At 55.3% G+C, this 22643-nt stretch overlaps 1 protein-coding gene across 7 annotated transcripts in view; it reads right to left on the bottom strand.

Moving 5' to 3' along the window:
• ABR (ABR activator of RhoGEF and GTPase) overlaps nt 1–22643 on the bottom strand; it is a 232595-nt gene that overhangs the window by 46547 nt on the left and 163405 nt on the right. For 4 of the 7 annotated variants that reach the window (XM_030924178.1, XM_030924177.1, XM_030924179.1 and 1 more), the window contains 9 exons: nt 19182–19234; nt 17933–18073; nt 14506–14627; nt 11809–11974; nt 6172–6294; nt 5411–5486; nt 4462–4566; nt 3465–3539; nt 900–1193 (listed from right to left, as the gene is read on the bottom strand). In XM_030924178.1, coding sequence (XP_030780038.1) covers nt 900–1193; nt 3465–3539; nt 4462–4566; nt 5411–5486; nt 6172–6294; nt 11809–11974; nt 14506–14627; nt 17933–18073; nt 19182–19234 — 1155 coding nt within the window. The remainder of the gene's footprint in view (nt 1–899; nt 1194–3464; nt 3540–4461; nt 4567–5410; nt 5487–6171; nt 6295–11808; nt 11975–14505; nt 14628–17932; nt 18074–19181; nt 19235–22643) is intronic. The other 3 variants (XM_010373487.2, XM_010373484.2, XM_010373485.2) reach the window with 1 other exon arrangement.

Genomic DNA, 22643 nt, shown 5'->3' with positions numbered 1-22643 from the left:
GGGACGGCTCACAGGGTCAGAGCGAGGGATCCGGAAGGAGCTGGGGACGGCTCACAGGGTCAGAGCGAAGGTTTGGAAGGGGCTGGGGACAGCTCACAGGGTCAGAGCGAGAGATCCGGAAGGGGCTGGGGACGGCTCACAGGGTCAGAGCGAGGGTTTAGAAGGGATAGGGACGGCTCACAGGGTCAGAGCGAGGGTTTAAAAGGGGATGGGGACGGCTCACAGGGTCAGAGCGAGGGTTTAGAAGGGGATAGGGGGCTGGGCGCGGTGGCTCAAGCCTGTAATCCCAGCACTTTGGGAGGCCGAGACGGGTGGATCATGAGGTCAGGAGATCAAGACCATCCTGGTTAACACGGCAAAACCCTGTCTCTACTAAAAAATACAAAAAACTAGCTGGGTGAGTTGGCGGGCGCCTGTAGTCCCAGCTACTCGGGAGGCTGAGGCAGGAGAATGGCGTAAACCCGGGAGGTGGAGCTTGCAGTGAGCTGAGATCTGGCCACTGCACTCCAGCCTGGGCGACAGAGTGAGACTCCGTCTCAAAAAAAAAAAAAAAAAAAAAAAAAAAAGAAGGGGATAGGGACGGCTCACAGGGTCAGAGCGAGGGTTCCAGAGTCAGACCATCTGGGCCCACACCCCGGGCTCTGCACAAACCACCTCACTTCGCTCCCCAGGTTCCCTGTCTGCAGAGCAGGAACAGTCAGGGTGCCTATACCCTGGGCCCGCCTGTCCTGGGGTCCTGAGTTTACCATGGCTAAAGACACAGGGCCTCGCCTCTGAGTGAGAACAGACGTGTGAGTGGGTCAGGGGTGGCGGGGGAGAAGGGAGTGAGGATAATCTGGAGGTAAGCAGAGATTTGGGAGCAGCTCAGCCCAGCTCTGACACCCGCCCCTGACACCCACCCAGGCTGGGAGGAAGAACCTGCTCCACGCCATGGGCCTGGCTCCCTGAGGTGAGGACCTCCCAGCCAGTGGGAAGCAGGAGAGGGAGGAGGGGTGGCATCTGGGGGCCGCGGAGTGGAGGTGCCGGGTCCACACACAGGTGGGACGGTCCTACGGAGCTCACTAGCCAGAAGCTTCTGAGCAGCAGCCCCCAGAAGGGGAGTCTGTGGGTTTGGAGAGGGTTCAGGAAGCCTCCACATGAACAAGCAGCCCGAGTGGCAGTGTGGTGGTCCTGGCCAGACTTCAAGAAGTGCCCTAAAGGGAAGAGGTCGGGCTCAGGTGCTGGAAGACGTGGATTCTGCTGCACCACCTGCTACTGCCTGACCCCAGGAAGGAACCTGGAGCCCCTCGGAGCCTCAGCGTCCTTGTGTGTAAAATGGGGATGGTTTCCGTGACCTCGGCAGGACACCGGAGGCTCAGAGCGGGCCGGAGACTGAGAGGCTTTGAAGACGCCACGGGCTTGGAGCGTGTGAGTGTATCCACACGCCGGCCATGTTCTCATCTTCTCCAGGTGCACAGTAGGTGCTGTGTAAATTAACGACTTCATTCCGCATTTCTGAGCTCCTGTTCATGCCGGGGTAAAGGAGACCCGGTTCCCGCCCTCAGAGAACTCACAGTGCGAGGCAAATTGTAAGTGACAAAACAGCATGACAGGTGCGACAGGTGCTATAACCGGCTTGCCCTGAGCGGGATGGGGTCACGAAGAAGGGAGCCCAGTTCGCCCCAGGAACTCAGGGAGGCTTCCTGGGAAAGGCTGTTCTAAGGGCCCACAGTGTCACCTCTGTGTGGGGCGCTGCAGGGAGGGGCGAGGGCAGACCCCACCTGCCAGTGAGGAGCAGGGCGTGGGAAGGGAGTCAGGAGCCCGGGGTTTCTGATCCTCTGTGATGTTCAGTCTTTTCTCCTCTCTGTAACTCAGTTACCTCCTCTGGCAAATAGGTAGAAACTATCAGCTGTCTAACCGACTCACAAATTCCCGTGCGGGTAACAAGTAGAGAAAAAGTGCAACCAGGTCGGGCACAGGGGCTCACACCTGTCATCCCAACACTGCGGGAGGCCGAGGCGGGCGGATCATGAGGTCAAGAGATCAAGACCATCCTGGCTAACACAGCGAAACCCCATCTCTACTAAAAATACAAAAATTAGCTGGGCATGGTAGCAGGCACCTGTAATCCCAGCTACTCAGGAGGCTGAGGCAGAAGAATCGCTTGAACCCGGGAGGCAGAGGTTGCAGTGAGCCGAGATCGCACCATTGCACTCCAGCCTGGGGGTCAGAGTGAGAGTCCGTCTCAAAAATATAAAATTAAATTAAATTGGCCGGGCGCGGTGACTCAAGCCTGTAATCCCAGCACTTAGGGAGGCCAAGACGGGCGGATCACGAGGTCAGGAGATCGAGACCATCCTGGCTAACACGGTGAAACCCCGTCTCTACTAAAAATACAAAAAACTAGCCGGGTGAGGTGGCGGGCGCCTGTAGTCCCAGCTACTCCGGAGACTGAGGCAGGAGAATGGCTTAAACCCGGGAGGCGGAGCTTGCAGTGAGCTGAGATCCGGCCACTGCACTCCAGCCCGGGTGACAGAGCAAGACTCCGTCTCAAAAAAAAGAAAAATAAATAAATTAAATTTAAAAAGTGCAACCAGACTGGGCACAGCAGCTCACGTCTGTAATCTCAGCACTTTGGGAGGCTGAGGTGGGAGGTTGGCTTGAGCCTAGGAGTTCAAGACCAGCCTGGGCAACCTAATAAGAACCTGTCTCTACAAAAAAAATTTTTTTCAATTAAAAAAGTACAATCATACTTTGTGAAACACTAAACAGATTTAGTACGACGAATCTACAAATAGAGGAGACAATAGGGAACGTTGCACATACACCATCATATCCGAGCCTTCTCTCGTGTCAAAATTCACAAGCGTGATTGGCTTTTAGTGGAGGCCCAGAGAGGTTAAGAAACTTGCCCAAGGTCACACAGCTTGTCATGGGCAGATATGAAGTTGGAGTCCACGTGTTTGTTGCCCTCGGTTTCTTTTTTTTTTTTTTTTGAGAAGGATTCTCGCTCTGTCGCCCAGGCTGGAGTGCAGTGGTGCGATCTCAGCTCACAGGAACCTCCGCCTCCTTGGTTCAAGGGATTCTCCGGCCTCAGCCTCCCAAGTAGCTGGGACGACAGCTGCCCACCACCACGCCCAGCTCATTTTTGTATTTTTAGTAGAGACAGAATTTCACCATGTTGGCCTGGATGGCCTCGAACTCCTGACCTCAGGTGATCCGCCCACCTGGGCCTCCCAAAGTGCTGGGATTACAGGCATGAGCCACCGCGCCCGGCCCCTAGGTTTCAGACAGCTTCAGGGAAGGCTTGAGAAAGAGGACTTTGGAGACAAAGGGCAGGGGTGACCTCCCTGCCAAGAGGAGCTGGTTTCTGGCCTTCAGGGGAATACCCCACGTCTAAAGGCGTGCTGGCAGGCCCCACCCTGGGCAGAGCAGTGCAGGATCCACAATGGCCCACCCAACCTCGTCCTGGCCAGGGCACTTACTGGCTGATTGCTTAAATCCCTTGGCAGAGTGGACGATGACATGAAGGAAGCCATACAGTCCTGGAGACTCGTCGTCTGCAAGAGAGAAGCGCCCCCAGGGCAGAGGGTGGTCAGCGGCTCCCCTCGGCCTCCACCCCAGGCCGGCGGGAGGCAGATGGGGTATGAGACTCAGCTGAGTCTTGGTCCAACATCACCACCTGGTGGCCAGATGAAAAAGTTTCCGAAGGCCACTGCTTCCTCGGACGTGAGCTGCCCGGAGTAGGGCTGGAGAGTCCTTCTCTCCTCCACTCAGCCTGGGGGGGGTCCAGCACACCCACCATCCCAGCCCAGGGACTTAGTACCATTCCCCATGGGTACGGTCCCTCCCTCCAAATCCTGCATATCCTGGCAGTGAAAACTGACCGATATATCATTCTGCTAATGGCAGAGAGAAGGCCCAGTTCTGCCTCCACTTGGGACACAGCGGTCCCTAGATGCCCCTCCTATGATGAGGAAAGCTTGCCTTCAGAACCCCGTTCACAAAGTGGACCCTTTCCCAGCACACAGGCAGCGAGAATCCACCCACTCCGGTCAGTTCCCACCCCTGATCACAGCTCCCCACTGCTCAAAACGCCCCCAGACTCCTGGGCTTACGGGACGAACTCCAAACTCCCTGGCTTGGCATTTGAGGCCTTTCAAGAGCTGGTCCCTGGAAACTTCCAGCCTCATTTCCTATAAACCATTTTATCTATCCACCGGCTCCACTCTCCCATGAATATATTAATAGCACAATCTCAGTGCACCAGGGTGCCAGTTCTCCCAAGCCAGACAGAGCGGCCCGAGGAAAAGCCAAGACAGTCGCCCCTACCCAGGCTCTCTGCATCCCTGGCCAGTGAACAGTCTCAGCACAGCCGAACAGGGATCAGCCATTTACAGCTACGTGTCTGTCTGGGTCCTTACGGGAAGGTTCTGGGGGCTGGGACCTGCCGGTTGGGCAACCTCAGGTTCCCGAGCTTACCGTCTTTATTGCTGGTGACAGGAATGTTGTGTACAGTCCTAAGCTTGAAACAGGATCCTGTGAGCACCTGGAGCTCCACTGAGCTCAGGACAAAGGCCTGGAGATCTGGAGGGAGAGCCAAGAGAGAAGGGAGTGTGGACACTGGTCCACTAGGACCCACTGCTCTTCCCTGGGGGCTGCAGGAAGATGGCCTAATCCCTGGGGCAGAGTTGGTCCCTGCGAGGGAGGGGGAAGGATTTGTGGACACAGGGGGATGGGTATAGCTGCTGTCAGAGGGGTCAGAGTAGGAGAATCTGACTGAAGAGGTTTGCGCGCGCGCGCGCGTGTGTGTGTGTGTGTGTGGTGTGTGTGTTTTAGTTTTGATTTTTGAGAAGAAGTCTCGCTTTGTCGCCCACGCTGGAGTCTAGTGCTGTGATCCCAGCTCACTGCAGCTTCCGCCTCCCGGGTTCAAGGGATTCTCCTGGTTCAGCCTCCTGAGTAGCTGGGATTACAGGTGTCCGCTACCACACCCGGCTAATTTTTGTGTTTTTAGTAGATGGGGTTTCACCATATTGCCCAGGCTGATCTCAAACTCCTGACTGGCATTACAGGTGTGAGCCACCGCACCCAGCCTGTGTGTGTGTGTGTGTGTGTGTGTGTGTGTGTGTGAGAGAGAGAGAGAGAGAGAGAGAGAGAGAGAGACAGAGAGAGAGAAAGAGGGGTAGAGAGAAAAAGAGAAAGCTCAGGCTGGGCCCTGGGTCCAGTCCCAGGACTAAATCATCATGTCTTTAAGCCAATCACTTAGATTCTTCAGGTCTCAATCCACAACATCCTTAAATGCTCATCCCTGGCACCTTTGAGGGTGACTGTGAGGGCCAAAGACGTGATACCGGACACGAAACACTTAGAAATACGAAAGGCCCATCATTGCCACAGACGTCCTCGGGGAGTGTGGAGGGCAGGAACTTACCCTTCTTCTGTAGTTTCTGAATTGCTTCTCTCCACTCTGACCTCTCGTAGTCTGAGGACAGTAGGAACAGGTAACTCTGAAGAGAGACGAGAATGCAGTGGGTGACCACAGTCAGGCCAAATGTATTCCCAGATACTGGGGACCCCACCAAAGCTCCTTCTTTTTCTTTTTTTTTGAGACGGAGTTTCACTCATTACCCAGGCTCAAGTGCAATGGCACGACCTCGGCTCACTGCAACCTCCGCCTCCCAGGCTCAAGCGATTCTCCTGCCTCAGCCTCCTGAGTAGCTGGGATTACAGGTGCCCGCCACCACGCCCAGCTAATTTTTGTTATTTTTAGTAGAGACGGGGTTTTGCCATGTTGGCCAGGCTGGTCTCAAACTCCTGACCTCAGGTGATCTGCCTGCCTCGGCCTCCCAAAGTGCTGGGATTACAGGCGTGAGCCACCGCGTCCGGCCCAAAGCTCCTCCGTATCCTGGCAAGGCTGACCTTGGAGAAGGAGGCAGCTGGGGGTGTGTGGGTGAAGGGGGAGATCCCTCCTGGAAAGCCAAGGTGACAGGAGCAGCTGTGCCAGGGACAGCCAGCAGAAGGCACTCATTCCACACAAGTGGGGAGAGTGAGTCAACAGCTGGAGCCACGGCAGCCTCCTTAGGAAGAGGGGCCCGAGTTTCTGGTTCCTACAGGTCGGGGCCAGAAGCCACAGACTGGGCCGCTCTGGACTAAGGAAGGGGCTGTCTTGGTCCCACCCCCACCCTTCCTGACCTTTCCATTCCGATTGTGGATCCTGAACGGGATTGTGGGGGAGTTGAGCAGCAGCAGGAACTCATTCTCAAACATCTTCTTCTTCAGGCGCTCGATAGCCCGGCTCTGGCCTTTGTTGGCTTTCTGTAGGAGGTGGGGGACACAGAGGGTTTCCCTCACACTCGGGCCTTTCTCACGAGCAGCACTAAGCACGACACTCCACTGTGTGTTCATCGTGCTCTTCACATTTTCCATATTTCATGATGTTTTGACATCTTGTGGCAGGAGAGGCGGGTAGCCGGGTGAGAAACTGCTCCCCCGCAGGGCTCGCTAGTGTCTAAGACTGTCAGTGACACCCTGTGAGCACAGCTTTCATTCACACACCCACTGATCCAGAGCCCATGTCCCCAACTACCTTCTCTACCCGACACTCACTCACCAAGCCAGCATCTCCTCTGCCCCACGTCACCCAGGGCCAGGGACCAGGTCACTAGAGACCACCCCTCTAGCCCAGGGCTGCCAATGTAACGGAAGCCAGCCAGTGCCAAGCCCTTTCCCTGCCCTGCCCTGTTTCTCCACAGAAAAGTTGTGGCCACACTTTCCTTCCACTCCTGCCTCCTGCTCAAAGCTGGTACCTCCCCACGTGGCCCTGGGTGGGGTGCTATGCCTCCTTCTCTCGGGAACCCTAAATAACACAACTATTACAGCAGCATTAGCCTCTCTGGACTGTCACTCTGTTGCCTCCACACATTCAAATCTGGGTACAACAGAGACACCTGCTTAGGAAAACCTCAGACACCTTTCAGCCTGAAGCCCCGCCTGCTAGCCTGGCACCCAGGCCCCCATAGCACGGTTCCAGCCCCCCTGTCCCGCAGACAACCCACCCGGCCCCCTCAGCTCAGCCTTCCTCTCTCACCAGCCATTCATCCTCTGTGGGCAGAGCCTGCTTCCTCAGTGTTCCCAGTTTCTGTCTATTTCATAAAGGATCCCCTCCCTTTTATTAACCGTGATTATGCTTCAAGTCTCAGCGTGCGAGGCCATCCTCAAGCTCCTAAGTTACAATTCATCTCTAGAGCGTTTTGTTCTTTTTAACCCACTGGACTGGCAAAATTGTAATGAATGTTCCCAGCCAGTGTTGTGACACTGGGGGGGACCGTCACCCTCACGCACCGCAGGGGGAATGCCATTGGTCACAGCTTTTTCTGACAGTGAAGGGCACACTCACTCTGCCCTGATCACCCCCCGGAGGGGGTCTACTGCAGAGAGGCACGTGCGCAGCAGTGTCTACTGTCGACTTGCCTGCTAAGAGCAAAGAATCAGAAACCATCCAAATATCCAAAAACATCTGCATGCAGTCAAGTGACAGAGCGGGATGCAGTTGTTAAAAAGAATCTGATGCTGCTGGGCGCAGCGGCTCACGCCTGAAATCCCAGCACTTTGGGAGGCCAAGGTGGGCGGATCGTTTGAGGTCAAGAGTTCGAGACCAGCCTGGCCAACATGGTGAAACCCCGTATCTACTAAGAATGCAAAAACTACTGGGCGCGGTGGCGGGCGCCTGTAATCCCAGTTACTCGGGAGGCAGAGGCAGGAGAATTGCTTGAACCTGGGAGGTGAAAGTTCCAGTGAGCCAAAATCTCATCAGTGCCCTCCAGCCTGGGTGACAGCGAGATTCCATCTCAAAAAGAAAAAAAAAAAAAGAATCTGGGCTGGGCGCGGTGGCTCAAGCCTGTAATCCCAGCACTTTGGGAGGCTGAGACGGGTGGATCACGAGGTCAGGAGATCGAGACCATCCTGGCTAACACGGTGAAACCCCGTCTCTATCAAAAAAATACAAAATCTAGCCGGGCGAGGTGGCGGGCGCCTATAGTCCCAGCTACTCCGGAGGCTGAGGCAGGAGAATGGCGTAAACCCGGGAGGTGGAGCTTGCAGTGAGCTGAGATCCGGCCACTGCTCTTCAGCCCTGGCGACAGAGCGAAACTCCGTCTCAAAAAAAAAAATCTGATACATCCAAAGGGCTCAAAGACCCACTGTGGAGTGAAATGCTGAAGTTGCAAAACAGCACGTGTAGTCTAGTCTCATTGTACGCACGCGTGCGCACGCAAACACACACGCAGGCGCACACCAGTATAAGCAAAGAAGAGTTCAGAAGAACACACTTCCAGCTGTTAGCAATGGGAGGTGGGTGGCGACCAGTTTTACCCTGCACATGCTGGTACTATGAGCATTTCTCATTGTAACAAGCCAGTATGACACTGGTGATTAGAAAAAACATGAAAGTTTTAAAAATTATTATTAAAAGAACAAGGCCGGGCGCGGTGGCTGACGCCTGTAATCCCAGCACTTTGGGAGGCCAAGGCAGGTGGATCACAAAGTCAGGAGTTCGAGACCAGCCTGACCGACACGGTGAAACCCCGTCTCTACTAAAAACACAAAAAATTAGCGGGGCGTGATGGCGGGCGCCTGTAGTCCCAGCTACTCGGGAGGCTGAGGCAGGAGAATCGCTTGAACCCGGGAGGCAGAAGTTGCAGTGAGCCGAGATTATGCTACTGCACTCCAATGTGGGTGACAGTGAGAATCTGTCTCACAAAAAAAAAAAAAAAAAAAAAAAGAACAAATCACTGCTTCTTCTGTGACTCAGAGGACGGCACCTGCGCCTCTCTAGTGACTCACCACATGTGCCATGCTCTGTGGTCAGCAAGGGGCGTGTCTGCTTCCTCCACTGGACAGGGATATCCATGAGGCACCCAGCACACCCCAGGCACCACAGCCAGTGGCGCTCAGTGAGTGTTGACTTGACTGGGCGCAAGGCCACGTCTGCACAGCTGGGGCAACAGTGGGGGCAGGAAGCCTGCTGACTCCCGGGGCGGGTGAGAAACAGGCACACAGGATGCTCCTGGGCGGGGACTGTGGGCAGGGCCCAGCGGTTCAGGAGGGGGACAGCTGTGCTGGTGAGGGAGCTCCCTCTGGGCAGATGTACCCCCAGTTAGACCCTCCATCCTAGGACATCCCCGGCCCTGAACACTCCTGGGGTTATAATCGTGAACTTTCTTTCCCCTGTTCAAAGATGGATGTTTGAGTTGAAAGAATCCTTAGAGAGGCCATCTGGTCATGTTTTCTTCAATAATTGTTTGTTTACTAAGTACCTTTTTTTTTTTTTTGAGATGGAGTCCCACTCACTCTGTGGCCCAGGCTGGAGTGCAGTGGCGCAATCTCGGTTCACTGCAACCTCCACCTCCCGGGTTCATGCAGTTCTCCTGCCTCAGCCTCCCAAGTGGCTGGGATTACAGGCGCCGCCACCACACCCAGCTAAATTTTGTACTTCTCGTACAGACGGGGCTTCACCATGTTGGCCAGGCTGGTCTTAAACTTCTAGCCTCAAGTGATCCACCTGCCATGGCCTCCCAAAGTGCTGGAATTACTGGCATGAGCCACCGTGCTGGGCCCTGAGTACCTATTTTTTTTACATGTTAAGTATTAGGAACATAAAACAGAAGAAAACAGTGCTGTCGGTGGAGTTCACTTTCTTTTTTTTTTTTTTTTTTTTTTTTTTTTTTGAGACAGAGTCTTGCTCTGTCGCCCGGGCTGGAGTGCAGTGGCCAGATCTCAGCTCACTACACAAGCTCCGCCTCCCATGTTTACGCCATTCTCCTGCCTCAGCCTCCCGAGTAGCTGGGACTACAGGCGCCCGCCACCTCGCCCGGCTAGATTTTTGTATTTTTTAGTAGAGACGGGGTTTCACCGTGTTAGCCAGGATGGTCTCGATCTCCTGACCTTGTGATCCGCCCGTCTCGGCCTCCCAAAGTGCTGGGATTACAGGCTTGAGCCACCGCGCCCGGCCGGAGTTCACTTTCTACTGGGGAAGAGAAGAGGCTGACAATGCAATTATAATTCAGCAGCATTTAAGCAAAGCCATAGGTGAACAAAAAGCCACAGGATCTGGGGACAGGGCACCCAATGCAGACTGTGATGGGGGTGGGTGTCAGAGAAGCTTCCCAGGGTCGGTGAGGCCTAAGCTGAACCTGAGAGGTGAGGAAAGGAGACCAAACTGACCAAACCGCTCCATGCCCTTCCTCCGCTCCAGGCCCTTCCTCCACTCCGTGGTGCCTTCCCCTAAACACTGTTGTTGTTGTGTGAACTGAAGGCTTTACATGTTCCTCTAAACACTGTTGTTATGTGAACTGAGGGCTATGCATGTTCCTCTAAATAGCACTTTGGCTGCATCCATGGGTACTGGTATGTAGTACACTCATTCCAGGCAGCTCTAACAGTCTGCAGTTACCATTTTGAATTTTGATCTCTTTACCTTGTCTTGAACTTTCCAAACCAGTATTTCTTTTTTTTTTTTAGACAGAGTCTCACTCTGTTGCTCAGACTGGAGTGCAGCGGCTCAATCTCAGCTCACGGCAACCTCTGACTCCCGGGTTTAAGCAATTCTCCTGTCTCAGCCTCCTGAGTAGCTGGGATTACAGGTGCAAGCCACCACATCTGGCTAATTTTGTATTTTCAGTAAAGACGGGGTTTCACCATGTTGGCCAGACCAGTCTTGAACACCTGACCTCAGGTGACCTGCCTGCCTGGGCCTCCTAAAGTGCTGGGATTACAGGCATGATCCACCGTGCCTGGAAAATTTTGTATTTTTAGTAGAGATGGGGTTTTACCGTATTGGCCAGACTGATCTCGAACACCTGACCTCAGGTGATCCACCCGCCTCAGCCTCCCAAAGTTCTGGGATTACAGGTGTGAGCCACTGCGCCCAGGCTGACCAATTTTCTTGTTCAATTCTAATTTTACTCCACTGTGGTCTGTGAACATGACTTGTATACTATCAACTTTTTGAAAAATTTTGATTTCCTTTGTGGCCTGTTATAGGATAAATGTGAATGTTGCACACATGTGTGACAACAATCTCAGTTTTCTGTCAGGGCACAAGCTTCTTGGCATTTTTAGGTCAAACGTGTTAATTGTGGCATTTAGGTCCTCTCTCTCCTTATTTATTTGCCTACTTGATCTGTCAGTTTCTGAGAGGCCTCCCAGGTCTTTTTCCTTGCACAAGTCCTGCTTTTCCTTACAAAAGCCTGCTTTTTCTTCTCTTGCTTCCCCGACCCCCGCTTTTTTTTTCTTTTTTTTAAATACAGAATCTCACTCTATTGCCCAGGCTAGAGTGCAATGGCATGATCTTGGCTCACTGCAACCTCCACCTCCCGGGTTGAAGCCATTCTCCTGCCTCAGCCTCCCAAGTAGCTGGGATTAACAGGCGCCCACCACCGTGCCCAGCTAATTTTTGTACTTTTAGTAGAGACAGGGTTTTGCCATGTTGGCCAGGCTGTCTCAAACTCCTGGCCTCAGGTGATCCACCCATCTCGGCCTCCCAAAGTGCTGGGATTACAGGTGTGAGCCACTGCGCCTGGCTGCTTGCTTCCCCTTTCTATCGTGTTCAACATGCACTGCTTTCCAGGGCACTTTCCATGTCAGCCCCATGAAATCCTGAGCACTGACCCCCTCGATCTGCTTGGAGCTACTGTAGTTGGGGTCTTTCCCCTCGTAACTACGCACTCAAAGCTCCCTCTCAAACTCTCAAACCTTACAACTTCCTGCCTCCATCTCCCCCAGCACAGCTGGCTCAAAGGGCCCCAGACTCAGATACCAAGCTCTGCTCACCTCCTTCTGGATTTCACTCTTGAGGGCGGAGATCTTCATCTTCATGTCCTCCAGCTCATGGTCTGGGAAGGGGTGCACCTGGGGGCTGGCCTCAGACTCCTCGGGGGACGGAAACACCAGGTCGGCCAGGGGAATGTACCACTTACAGTCATACTGCTGGTGCTTCCTGCAAACGAGCCACAGGGATCCATGAGCCAGAGGGAGCCTGGCTCTTCCAGCCTCAACTCCTGGGTCCAGAACCACAGAACCACTGACAGGGGTTGACTGAAAATTTGCCAGAAGCAAGAACGATCCCTGCTCCTGAGGAGCCTGACTGGGAAACACACACGTGGAGCACATGGAGTGATGAGAGCTGGGTTCTGGGGTCTGTCCCGCCTGCAGGGAGCAACTCCACCCCATCACCTTACCAGGCTGCTGACCTAGATGATTCATGTTGTCAAACATCCCAAACCACTGGGGTATCAAGAAGAGCGAAGCCCTCCTGGCTGGGCTCACATTTTCCTATTCCCCACCCCACGCCCCTCCCTCCCTTCTAGACCATCCACGTTCAATATCCTTCAGGCTAGCAATGGAATACAGGTGTTATTCCGAATGCCAACTCTTATCAAGACAGGTCACATGGGTCAACACTGGGTGGAGGATTGCAAAGCCACATCCAAGTCTAGCAAGAAAGCATGCTCTGGTTGATAAGTAATGTCTGCCATGGCAAAGGACGACAGGCAGAGGCATGTGTGATTAGTAATGTCTGCTGCGGCAAAGGATAACAGGCAGAGGCATGTGTGCTTATTGCCATCTCTGCCTCAGAACAATCTCAAACATGATCTAGTTCCAGGGAGTCATGTCCTTTATTATTAATTTTTAAATGATTTTTATTTTGTGAGATGGAGTTTCGCTTTTGTCGCCCAGGCTGGAGTGCAATGGGGTGATCTCCACTCACTCCAACCTCTGCCTGCAGGGTTCAAGCAATTCTCCTACCTCAGCCACCCGCCATCACACCCGGCTAATTTTTGTACTTTCAGTAGAGACGGAGTTTCGCCATGTCGGCCAGGTTGGTCTCGAACTCCTGACCCCAGGTGATCTACCCGCCTTGGCCTCCCAAAGTGCTGGGATTACAGGTGTGAGCCACCGCGCCCGGCCAGTCATCCCTTTATTGAAGTTCGTAATAATCGATCCTTCCCCTAGGACTTAGATTTGCACTTCTCATTCTGACCCTTGAGTGTTGTGGTGGGTGCATGGCCTGCTACCCCTGTGTTGTACCTGGGGGCACAGCCAGCCAGGGAGGGCTGAAGGGGAGAGGCAGGATAGCCTGGTGGTAAACGCACTAGCTTTGGCATCCCACAGACACGGGTTTGAATCCAGACTGCCGCTTCTCAGCTGGGAGAAGGGGTGTGCTTGGCACATCGTAGGTGATCAGTAAGTGTGGGTGGAAGAATGTGTGAATGAACGTGGAATGAGCCTCTCTGCTCAAGGCACTGAGCCGACCCACATTACCGGGTAGAGAGAAGGAGGCACAAAGGCGCTTGCACGTTAGCTTGGGGTTCCAATCCCACCTGTGCCTCTAGCTGTGCAAGCCTGGGCAGCTTATTTACCTTCTCCAAGGCTCTTCTCTCATCTACGATAAGGGAACAACAGTCACTACTTTGTGGACTTGTTGGGAGGACTAGAAATCATGTATTCAAAGGGTGCGTCACAGCACCTGGCATGGCCTAAACCCTCAATAAATAGTAGCAGGAGACGCGTTGAATATTCACAGCACTGCAGTTAGCAGAAATTCAGAGATGTCTAATAAAAGGAGAATGCTTAAGTAAACGATTGCACATCCACTGGTAACTGTGCAAGAAAGTAAAAGGATGATTATGAAGATGAGGCAGCAACAGGGAAAACGCTTATGACACGAAATAGAAACAGCAGAGCCCCAAATTGGGCATTTGCTGTGATTATGACTGTGTGAAGAAACATGAGAACATTTAAAAACAGGGAAGCAAGCAGCGCGGCAGGAGGCGGACCTCATGCTTCAGTGGGGAACGGGGTTTCCTCCAATGTCCTTATATTATCTTTATAATTAAAAACATGACTTATTAAAAAAAAAAAAAGTCTATGCAGTGAAATTAGGTTAATTAATACAGTTTTTAAAAGGAAAAATCTGGCTGGGCACGGTGGCTCACACCTGTTATCCCAGCACTTTGGGAGGACAAGGCAGGCGGATCACCTGAGGTCAGGAGTTCGAGACCAGCCTGGCCGACACGGCAAAACCACGTCTCTACTAAAAATGCAAAACTTAGTCAGGCGTGGTGGCGTGCACCTGTAATCCCAGCTACTCGGGAGGCTGAGGCAGGAGAATCGCTTGAACCCGGAAGGTGGAGGTTGCAGTGAGCCGAGATCACACCACTGCACTCCAACCTGGGCAACAGAGCAAGACCCTGTCTCAAAAGAAAAAAAAACCCACAAAGTTGCTGAAGCCTCCATGGGGGGCAAGGTCCGGCCCCCTTCCCCCGGCCCGTGTCCCTGGACTCACTCAATACGCAAAGGTCCTGCTCCCTCCCCCGGCCCTGTGTCCCTGGACTCGCACTCACCCTACAGAGGCCGGCCCCCTACCCCGGCCGGTGTCCCTGGACTCGCACTCACCCCGCAGGGGCCGGTCCCCTCCCTGGCCCTGGACTCGCACTCACCCCGCAGAGTCCCTGGACTCACACTCACCCCGCAGAGGCCTTCTTCAGCTTGGCACACAGCAGGACGTCTGTGAAGAGGAAGACGTGCCGCAGCTTCCGGGAACTCTCCGACACTTCCACCAGGAAGCCGTCCTTCACCAGCTGCCGTGTCTGAGGGAGATGGCAGACCCCAGCCTGCTCAGAGGGGAGTGTGGCCGAGGGCCGAGCCTGCATGCGGGGGCACGGCCAGCCAGGGAGGGCTGAACCGAGGGGCGGCATAGCCTGTAACCCCTTAACCAAGGTGGGTCAAGCACTGCCTTCGGAGTCACACAGATGTGGGTTTGAATCCCGACAGGCTTCTCAGCTGTGATCTCAGGCGGCTCCCTGACCTCTCTGAATCCCAGTTCACCTGCTGTAAAGTGCGGATGATGATGTCTGCCTCATAAGGTGACTCACGGAGATGGCGCGTGTACAACAGCACAGTGCCTGGCACATCAAGTGTGCGCAACGCATGGGGCTCTCTGCAGCTACCCCCGGTGCCCCCTGCCCAGGATGACCTGGTTTCTCCACCCTGGGGCACGCACATCCCTGCTTGCAATCCCTCCCGACCGCAGCAGAGAACTTCATCTAGTTCTGGCTCAACCAAGAGCTGAGACCCCCTCAGGCCTGTCCACGCTACTCCTCCCTGGCTTCTCCAGCCCCCGGGGACAAGACCTGGGTGGTCCAGCCTGGGGCTGCAGCAGTGTCCAGAGGGGACCTGCAGCCAACTCTAACCTGGGCTCTGGGTGGTTTCTGCTCCACATGGGATTTCAAGAGCTCCCAGCCCCCGCTCAGAGCCAGGGGGCCGTCCCCATCTGTCCCAGCCTTTCCTGTATGATACACGGTGTGACCTACGTCTGCTGTAATATGTAGGTGAGCGCAATCAAAGTATACAATTAAGATGACCGAGGCCAGACACGGTGGCTCACGCCTGTCATCCCAGCATTTTAGGAGGCCGAGGCGGGCGGATCACCTGAGGTCAGGAGTTTGAGACCAGCCTGGCCAACATGGTAAAACCCCGTCTCTAGTAAAAATACAAAAATTAGCCGGGCATGGTGATACCTGCCTGTAATCCCAGCTAGGAGTTTGGAAGGCTGAGGCAGGAGATTTGCTTGAACCCAGAGGGTGGAGGCTGCAGTGAGCTGAGATTGCGCCATTGCACCCCAGCCTGGGCAACACAGTGAGACTCAGTCTCAGAAAAAAAGATGACCATTGGCCGGGCGTGGTGGCTCACGCCTGTAATCCCAGCACTTGGGGAGGCTGAGGTGGGCGTATCATGAGATCAGGAGATTGAGACCATCCTGGCTAACATGGTGAAACCCCATCTCTACTAAAAATACAAAAAATTAGCCGGGTGTGGTGGCGGGCGCCTGTAGTCCCAGCTACTCGGGAGGCTGAGGCAGGAGAATGGTGGGAACCCAGGAGGTGGAGCTTGCAGTGAGCTGAGATCACACCACTGCACTCCAGCCTGGGCGACAGAGCGAGACTCCGTCTCAAAAAAAAAAAAAAAAAAGATGACCGAAAACTGAGGGTATGCTAAGGCTGAGCCCTCTGGAGATTTTTCAGATATCCCCAGAGTAAAACAGACGAGGGCATCCCCGGACGCTGCACACCAGCACCAGGAGCTGCAGAGAATCGGCTCTCTGCCCAGTGGACACTCTCCAGGCCTGTCCCTCACCACTTTCTCCCCAGGAGAACCTGGGGGCTCGTAAACAGACCAGAGGAGCAGAAACCCCGTCAGCCTCACTCCTGATGGCCTCCTCCGGACATGAAGCCTTTCACCTGCGCCCAGATGCCAGCCCAAGAGGGCAACCGTCCCTCTCATGCTTCCTGGTACTCCCCTCACTGGGCTGTCCCCACCCTTCCACCAAAAAGGGCCCCCGGGGAATGGCTGTCCCACATGCAGGTGCCCAATGAACATTCCAGCAACCTGGACGGCCTCTGTCACCTCCTGCACCAGCTTTTCCTGCTGTGGGCTCCCCGCAAGCTACTGCTCGTGCAGGCCCAGCTGAAGCAGCTCCAAGCTCCTGCTCCCTTCGCTCCCCCGGGGACACTGACAGCATCACACTGGCAGAGGAAGGTGTCTGCATTCAAGAACCAGGCACCCAGAGGCCGGCTTCCCCGGCATGGGGGAGAATGCATGCAGCCTCCAGACAGCCCCAGGTGAGGAATCCAGCTCTGATACCTGGGGCTGAAAGACTGTGTGGTGAACCTGGAGAGACTCCCCGGCCTCAGGTTCTTCTTCTGGCTCACTGGATTGCTAGTATTTTTGAGACAGCGTCTCACTCTGTCGCCAAGGCTAGAGTGCAGTGGTGTGATCTTGGCTCACTGTAGCCTCCGCCTCCCAAGTTCAAGCAATTCTCCTGCCTCAGCCTCCTGAGTAGCTGGCATTACAGGCACGCACCACCATGCCTGGCTAATTTTTGTATTTTTAGTAAAGACAGGGCTTTGTTGGCCAGGCTGGTCTCGAACTCCTGATCTCAAGCGATCCACCCTCCTTGGCCTCCCAAAGTGCTGGGATTACAGGTGTGAGCCACCGCGCCCAGCCTCCCTAGATTATTATGAGGATTAATGAGACACTGGACTTAAAGCTCTCAGCCTAGGGCCTGGAATGCTGCAGGTCATGAGGGTGACCAAGGACTGAAGACCTCGCCTTGGCTGGGAATGCGGAATCAGGGCTGGAGAGGCATGGAGCACCCAGCACCACCTGTGTGTGAGAGAAGGGGACGAGGGATCTGCCGCCCGTGTGTGAGAGAAGGGGACGAGGGATCTGCCGCCCGTGTGTGAGAGAAGTGGACGAGGGATCTGCCGCCCGTGTGTGAGAGAAGGGGACGAGGGATCTGCCGCCCGTGTGTGAGAGAAGGGGACGAGGGATCTGCCGCCCGTGTGTGAGAGAAGGGGACGAGGGATCTGCCGCCCGTGTGTGAGAGAAGGGGAAGAGGGATCTGCCGCCCGTGTGTGAGAGAAGGGGACGAGGGATCTGCCGCCCGTGTGTGAGAGAAGTGGACGAGGGATCTGCTGCCCGTGTGTGAGAGAAGGGGACGAGGGATCTGCTGCCCGTGTGTGAGAGAAGGGGACGAGGGGCCCGTGTGTGAGAGAAGGGGACGAGGGATCTGCCGCCCGTGTGTGAGAGAAGGGGACGAGGGATCTGCCGCCCGTGTGTGAGAGAAGGGGACGAGGGATCTGCCGCCCATGTATGAGAGAAGGGGACGAGGGATCTGCCGCCCGTGTGTGAGAGAAGGGGACGAGGGATCTGCTGCCCATGTGTGAGAGAAGGGGACGAGGGGCCCGTGTGTGAGAGAAGGGGACAAGGGATCTGCTGCCCGTGTGTGAGAGAAGGGGACGAGGGGCCCGTGTGTAGGAGAAGGGGACGAGGGATCTGGCCCACCCCATACTTCTCAGCCTGGGTGAGGGGCCGTGCTGGGCCCTGAGCTCACCTCCCCCTTGGGTGTTGTGACTGCAGTCCGGCGGGGGTCGATGTCCTCGTTGATGCTGGATAGGAAGTTCTGGGAGATGCGGAGGGCATCCTGCAGCAGTGGGTAGTCGGGGTGGTCCACAGGTGTGTGCTTCAGCAGGTCCTAGGAAGGGTGAGGCGGTGAGTTGAGGGGAGCGGTTCTGGGGCCCGATGTGTGGCCACAGGGGAGTGCTCAGTCCCCACCCAAAGAATCCAAAGGATGGGCACTCAGGGACCCACCTAATTCCTGAAAAATCTGAACTACAAATCAGAGTCGGGGGGTGCGGTGGCTCACGCCTGAAATCCCAGCACTTTGGGAGGCCGAGGCGGGGGATCACTTGAGATCAGGAGATCGAGACCAGCCTAGGCAACATGATGAAACCCCGTCTCTAGTAAAAATATAAAAATTAGCCGGGCACAGTGGCGGGCACCTGTAGTCCCAGCTACTTGGGAGGCTGAGGCAGGAGAATCGCTTGAACCTGGGAGGCGGAGCTTGCAGTGAGCTGAGGTCATGCCACTGCACTCCAGCCTGGGTGACAGTAAAAATAAAAAAAATAAAAATAAAAATAAAAAGAAGAGCCAGTGCAGCAGGTGGAGGGCTCTGGCAGCTCCCTCTTCTCCCAGTTACAGTCATTATTCTTTCCCCAGTGGGGAGGCCAGGTGGAGGCTCAACCCCCCTGAGCAGGTGAGAGAGAAACCGAAGGCCAGGTGGAGGCTCATCCCCCTGAGCAGCTGGGAGAGAAACCGAAGGCCAGGTGGAGCCTCATCCCCCTGAGCAGCTGGGAGAGAAACCGAAGGCCAGGTGGAGGTTCATCCCCCCTGAGCAGCTGGGAGAGAAACCGAAGGCCAGGTGGAGGCTCATCCCCCTGAACAGCTGGAGAGAAACTGAAAGCCAGGTGGAGGCTCATCCCCCTGAACAGCTGGGAGAGAAACCCGCGTCCGCCCTGCAGCTGCTCCAAGGATGCTGGAGACCAGGAGGCAGCGGGTGGGGAAGCAGGAAGTGCCTGCCTCCCGGGGAGCACCTGGCCAGTGTCAAGCTTAGTAGCCAAGCTGTATTCAGGCCCTGGCCTGGTGGCATGGATACTGCAGGCCAGACAGGCATCCTCCGGGCCTAGGGACCCCTGATTCCCCACATGGGCTGTTCTCAGTGACTCCAGCACCCTCTCAGCCCAGACTCAGTCTTCCACTGCACTCCTAAGCCCTTTCTGGCCATTCGGGGGCTTGACACTTACATGTAGGACTAAGGTGCTCCGAGTGACCCGATCGATGGGTTTGTAGAGCAGAGCTGTTTGGGAGATAGGGAGAAGGAGGAAGAGGATGACGGACAAGGGCAACCCAGACCCCAGAGACCAGAGTCGTCCCCCACCCGCCTGCTTCCCATGTGAACACCCCTCGCGGGATGCCAGAGAGCGCCCACGGTAGCCCCCACCTCTGTTCTCACTCCCCGGGCAGACCAAGCAGCAGACACTGCCCTGACAGCCCCAGCTCCCTCTCCAGCCCTGCCTCCTCTCCAATTAGATGTGGCTTCCTCGAGAGCCACGTGCCCCCCCAGGCCTGTCCTGGCCTCACCTGGCTCAAGGCGGATGCTCCCCTGGACCCCCAGCCCTGAATCACCCAGCTCCACCCAGCCACGCCCTGCAGAGTGCAGCACACCTGCCATACGCAGGACCCCAGAATCACACAGCTCCACCCAGCCACGCCCTGCAGAGTCCAGCACACCTGCCACACGCAGGACCCCAGAATCACACAGCTCCACCCAGCCACGCCCTGCAGAGTCCAGCACACCTGCCACACGCAGGACCCCAGAATAGGGAAGGAGACATTCTGTATTTCTAGGAAGGGCAGCTCCCCAGACCTTATCATTCTCAGGCTCCTGCAGCTGAAGGCTGGGCACAGACAGCTGGGATTGGCATGCCTCACTGTGACCCACACGACTGGCCTCATCTCTCAGAGGAAAGACCCCTCCCCACATCCTCAAACCTCAGAGCAAGCACAGGAAGGCTGGAGGCCAGGGAGGCTGGAGGCCAGGGAGGCTGGCCTGATCTCCACAGAAAGGCTCTGCTCCCCAAGGCTAGCCTGGTCAACACAGTGAAACCCCGTCTCTACTAAAAATACAAAAAGTAGCCAGGCATGGTGGCACACACCTATAATCCCAGCTACTTAGGAGGCTGAGGCAGGAGAGTCACTTGAACCCGGGAGGCGGAGATTATAGTGAGCCAAGATCATGCCACTGCACTCCAGGCTGGGCAATAAGTTTTTCTGAAACTCCGTCTCAAAAAAAAAAAGAAAAGAAAAGAAAAGAAAGGCTGTGTTCTCAACACATGGCAGCCCGAGGGGCAAAGTTTTCCTGAAGCAACTCATGTTAGGCCTCACATATGAGAGCCCCAAAGAGGCTGGGAGAACCCAAGCAAGACCAGCCCAGGCCCCCAACAGCCATACCCTCCACAACCCAGACACCAAGTGAGGATGGCTGGGATTCAGCAGGGACAGGTGGAGGTGGCAGCTGGTGGATCAACACTTCCCAATGCCCTTCCTGCAAACAGCTGTGCTCGCCCTCCCAAAAGGAGGCTCAGCTTCAGTCCTGCACCTGGATGCTCCGTCCCTGGGGTCAGGACCTTGGGCCTCCTGCCACAGGGGCAGTGAGAGAGGCAGGGTGTTCATCTGGGAAGAAGGATCCCAGACTGGGTGTCCCATAGGACCAGGTTGTAACAGGTCCCAGCGTGAACACGCATGCCCTAGCCGGGCCCCAAACCCAAGAGTTCTCCACAGCCTGAGATATAAATATCCCGTGCGCAGCTAAGCAGACACTTCAGGGAGCAATCTGCTGGCTGTGAAGAAAACGCAGCCTCAGCAGGGGCCACCAGCCTTATCTGCAGTCCGAGCTTGGCTGCCCATCAGAATGACTAGGGGAGCTGTTAAAAGATACATATGCCTGCCCCTAGCCCCGTCAACTCAACCCAAATCTCTGCAAGACCATACAGGGCATGAGCATTTTTTAAAAAGGTTCTTTACTGATTTGAATGCATAAGAGTGGTTGAAAACCACTGCTTTCTATTTTATGTATTTTAATTTTTAAAAACAGAGAGAGATGAGGGGCCGGGTGTAGTGGCTCACGCCTATAATCCCAGCACTTTGCGAGGCCGAAGCGGGTGAGTCACTTGGGGTCAGGAGTTCAGGAACAGCCTGGCCAACATGGCAAAAACCCGCCTCTACTAAAAATAAAAAAATTAGCAGGGCCTGGTGGCAGGTGCCTGTAATCCCAGCTACTTGGGCAGCTGAGGCAGGGGAATCTCTTGAATCCGGGAGGCGGAAGTTGCAGTAAGCTGAGGTCATGCCACTGCACTCCAGCCTGGCAACAGAGCAAGACAGGAAGGAAGGAAGGAAGGAAGGAAGGAAGGAAGGAGGGAAGGAGGGAAGGAGGGAAGGAGGGAAGGAGGGAGGGAGGGAGGGAGGGAGGACAGCGAGCGACAAGGTCTCATTATGTTGCTGGTCTTGAACTCCTGGCCTCAAGCAATCCTCCTGCCTCAGTCTGCCAAAATGTTGGAACTGCAGGCATGAGCCACCATACCCGGCCAACCACTGGTTTACGTAAATACACTTCACATGACATATCTGTAGCCTTTTCTTATCTAGCAATTTCCAGAGACCCTCCCCATGGGCCATGGAAGCTTGAAGGAACGAGGCCAGTCTTGGAGTGTCCTGGGGCACTGAGGGTACAGCCCAGGTCCTCGCTCAGGTGGGTCCATTTCTGAGGCTGTTTAAGGTACCCACCTGTGGCTCAGCCCATCTTCAGGGGGAAAAACCACACTCGAGAATCCCAGAAACCCAAAAGAAAGCACAAGCTCAGCAGACACCTGCCGGAGTGGGCCCCAGAGTGGCAGCTCCACAGAAAGCTGACCCTGCATTATTGGCTCCCCGCAGCCCTCTCCTGGGTCCCAGGAGGAAGAGGTTTCTGACTAAGCTCAGAGGTCTGCACACATGGCAGGTTGAGTTTCAGAGGGGTTATTAATATGCCTGTGGTCACCTCCAGAGTCCACCTGAGCAGGGCTGTGGAACGAGCCCCGGGAGGGCGGCCAGGAGGACAGGTGCACAGGGTGGGGGCGCTGGGACCACGTCAGATACAGAGGGAACCAGGGGAACAAGAGCGGCCCTGAAGTTTGTGCTCCCCATGGCCCCTGTATGCCAGGGTCCCCTGAGAACTCAGGGTGAGGCGCTCGCTCTGGCCCTTCCCCTGTCCCCAGGCTCCGGCAGGCTGGCCTGCTTCCTGCCCGGCCTCACCCACTCTCCCCACCCCTCTCCACTGACTTGGGCAGCAAGCTGGCCTCGCTCTAGTTTGCTGGGTACTCGCTCTGTGCCCAGGGGTACTGAGTTCACTGCTTTGCTCACATTATTTCCTGTGATTAAAGAGGGAAGAAATTCTCACTAGCCCCATTTTACAGACAAGACAACTGAGGCCAGAGACGTGCTGTGGCTTGCTCCCCATCACCAAGCTACAAGTGGTGGGAGCTGGGCTTTGAATGCAGATCCACTCATGCTCCTGGCTTTGAGCTGCCCCTTCCTCAGGGGAGGGCGGCACCTATAAAATCTCAATGACCCACAGGAGGGTTCTTGGGAAGAGTGACCAGGACGGGGTGAGCCCCGTCCTCACAAGCTGGCCCTTTCATTCCTCATTCCCCACTTTGAAGCTGACTTCA

The sequence above is a fragment of the Rhinopithecus roxellana genome, chromosome 19 (assembly GCF_007565055.1).
Source record: "Rhinopithecus roxellana isolate Shanxi Qingling chromosome 19, ASM756505v1, whole genome shotgun sequence".
NCBI lineage: Eukaryota > Metazoa > Chordata > Mammalia > Primates > Cercopithecidae > Rhinopithecus > Rhinopithecus roxellana.
The sequence above is the reverse complement of the archived record's forward strand: the minus strand, read 5'-3'. Positions and strand labels throughout refer to the sequence as shown.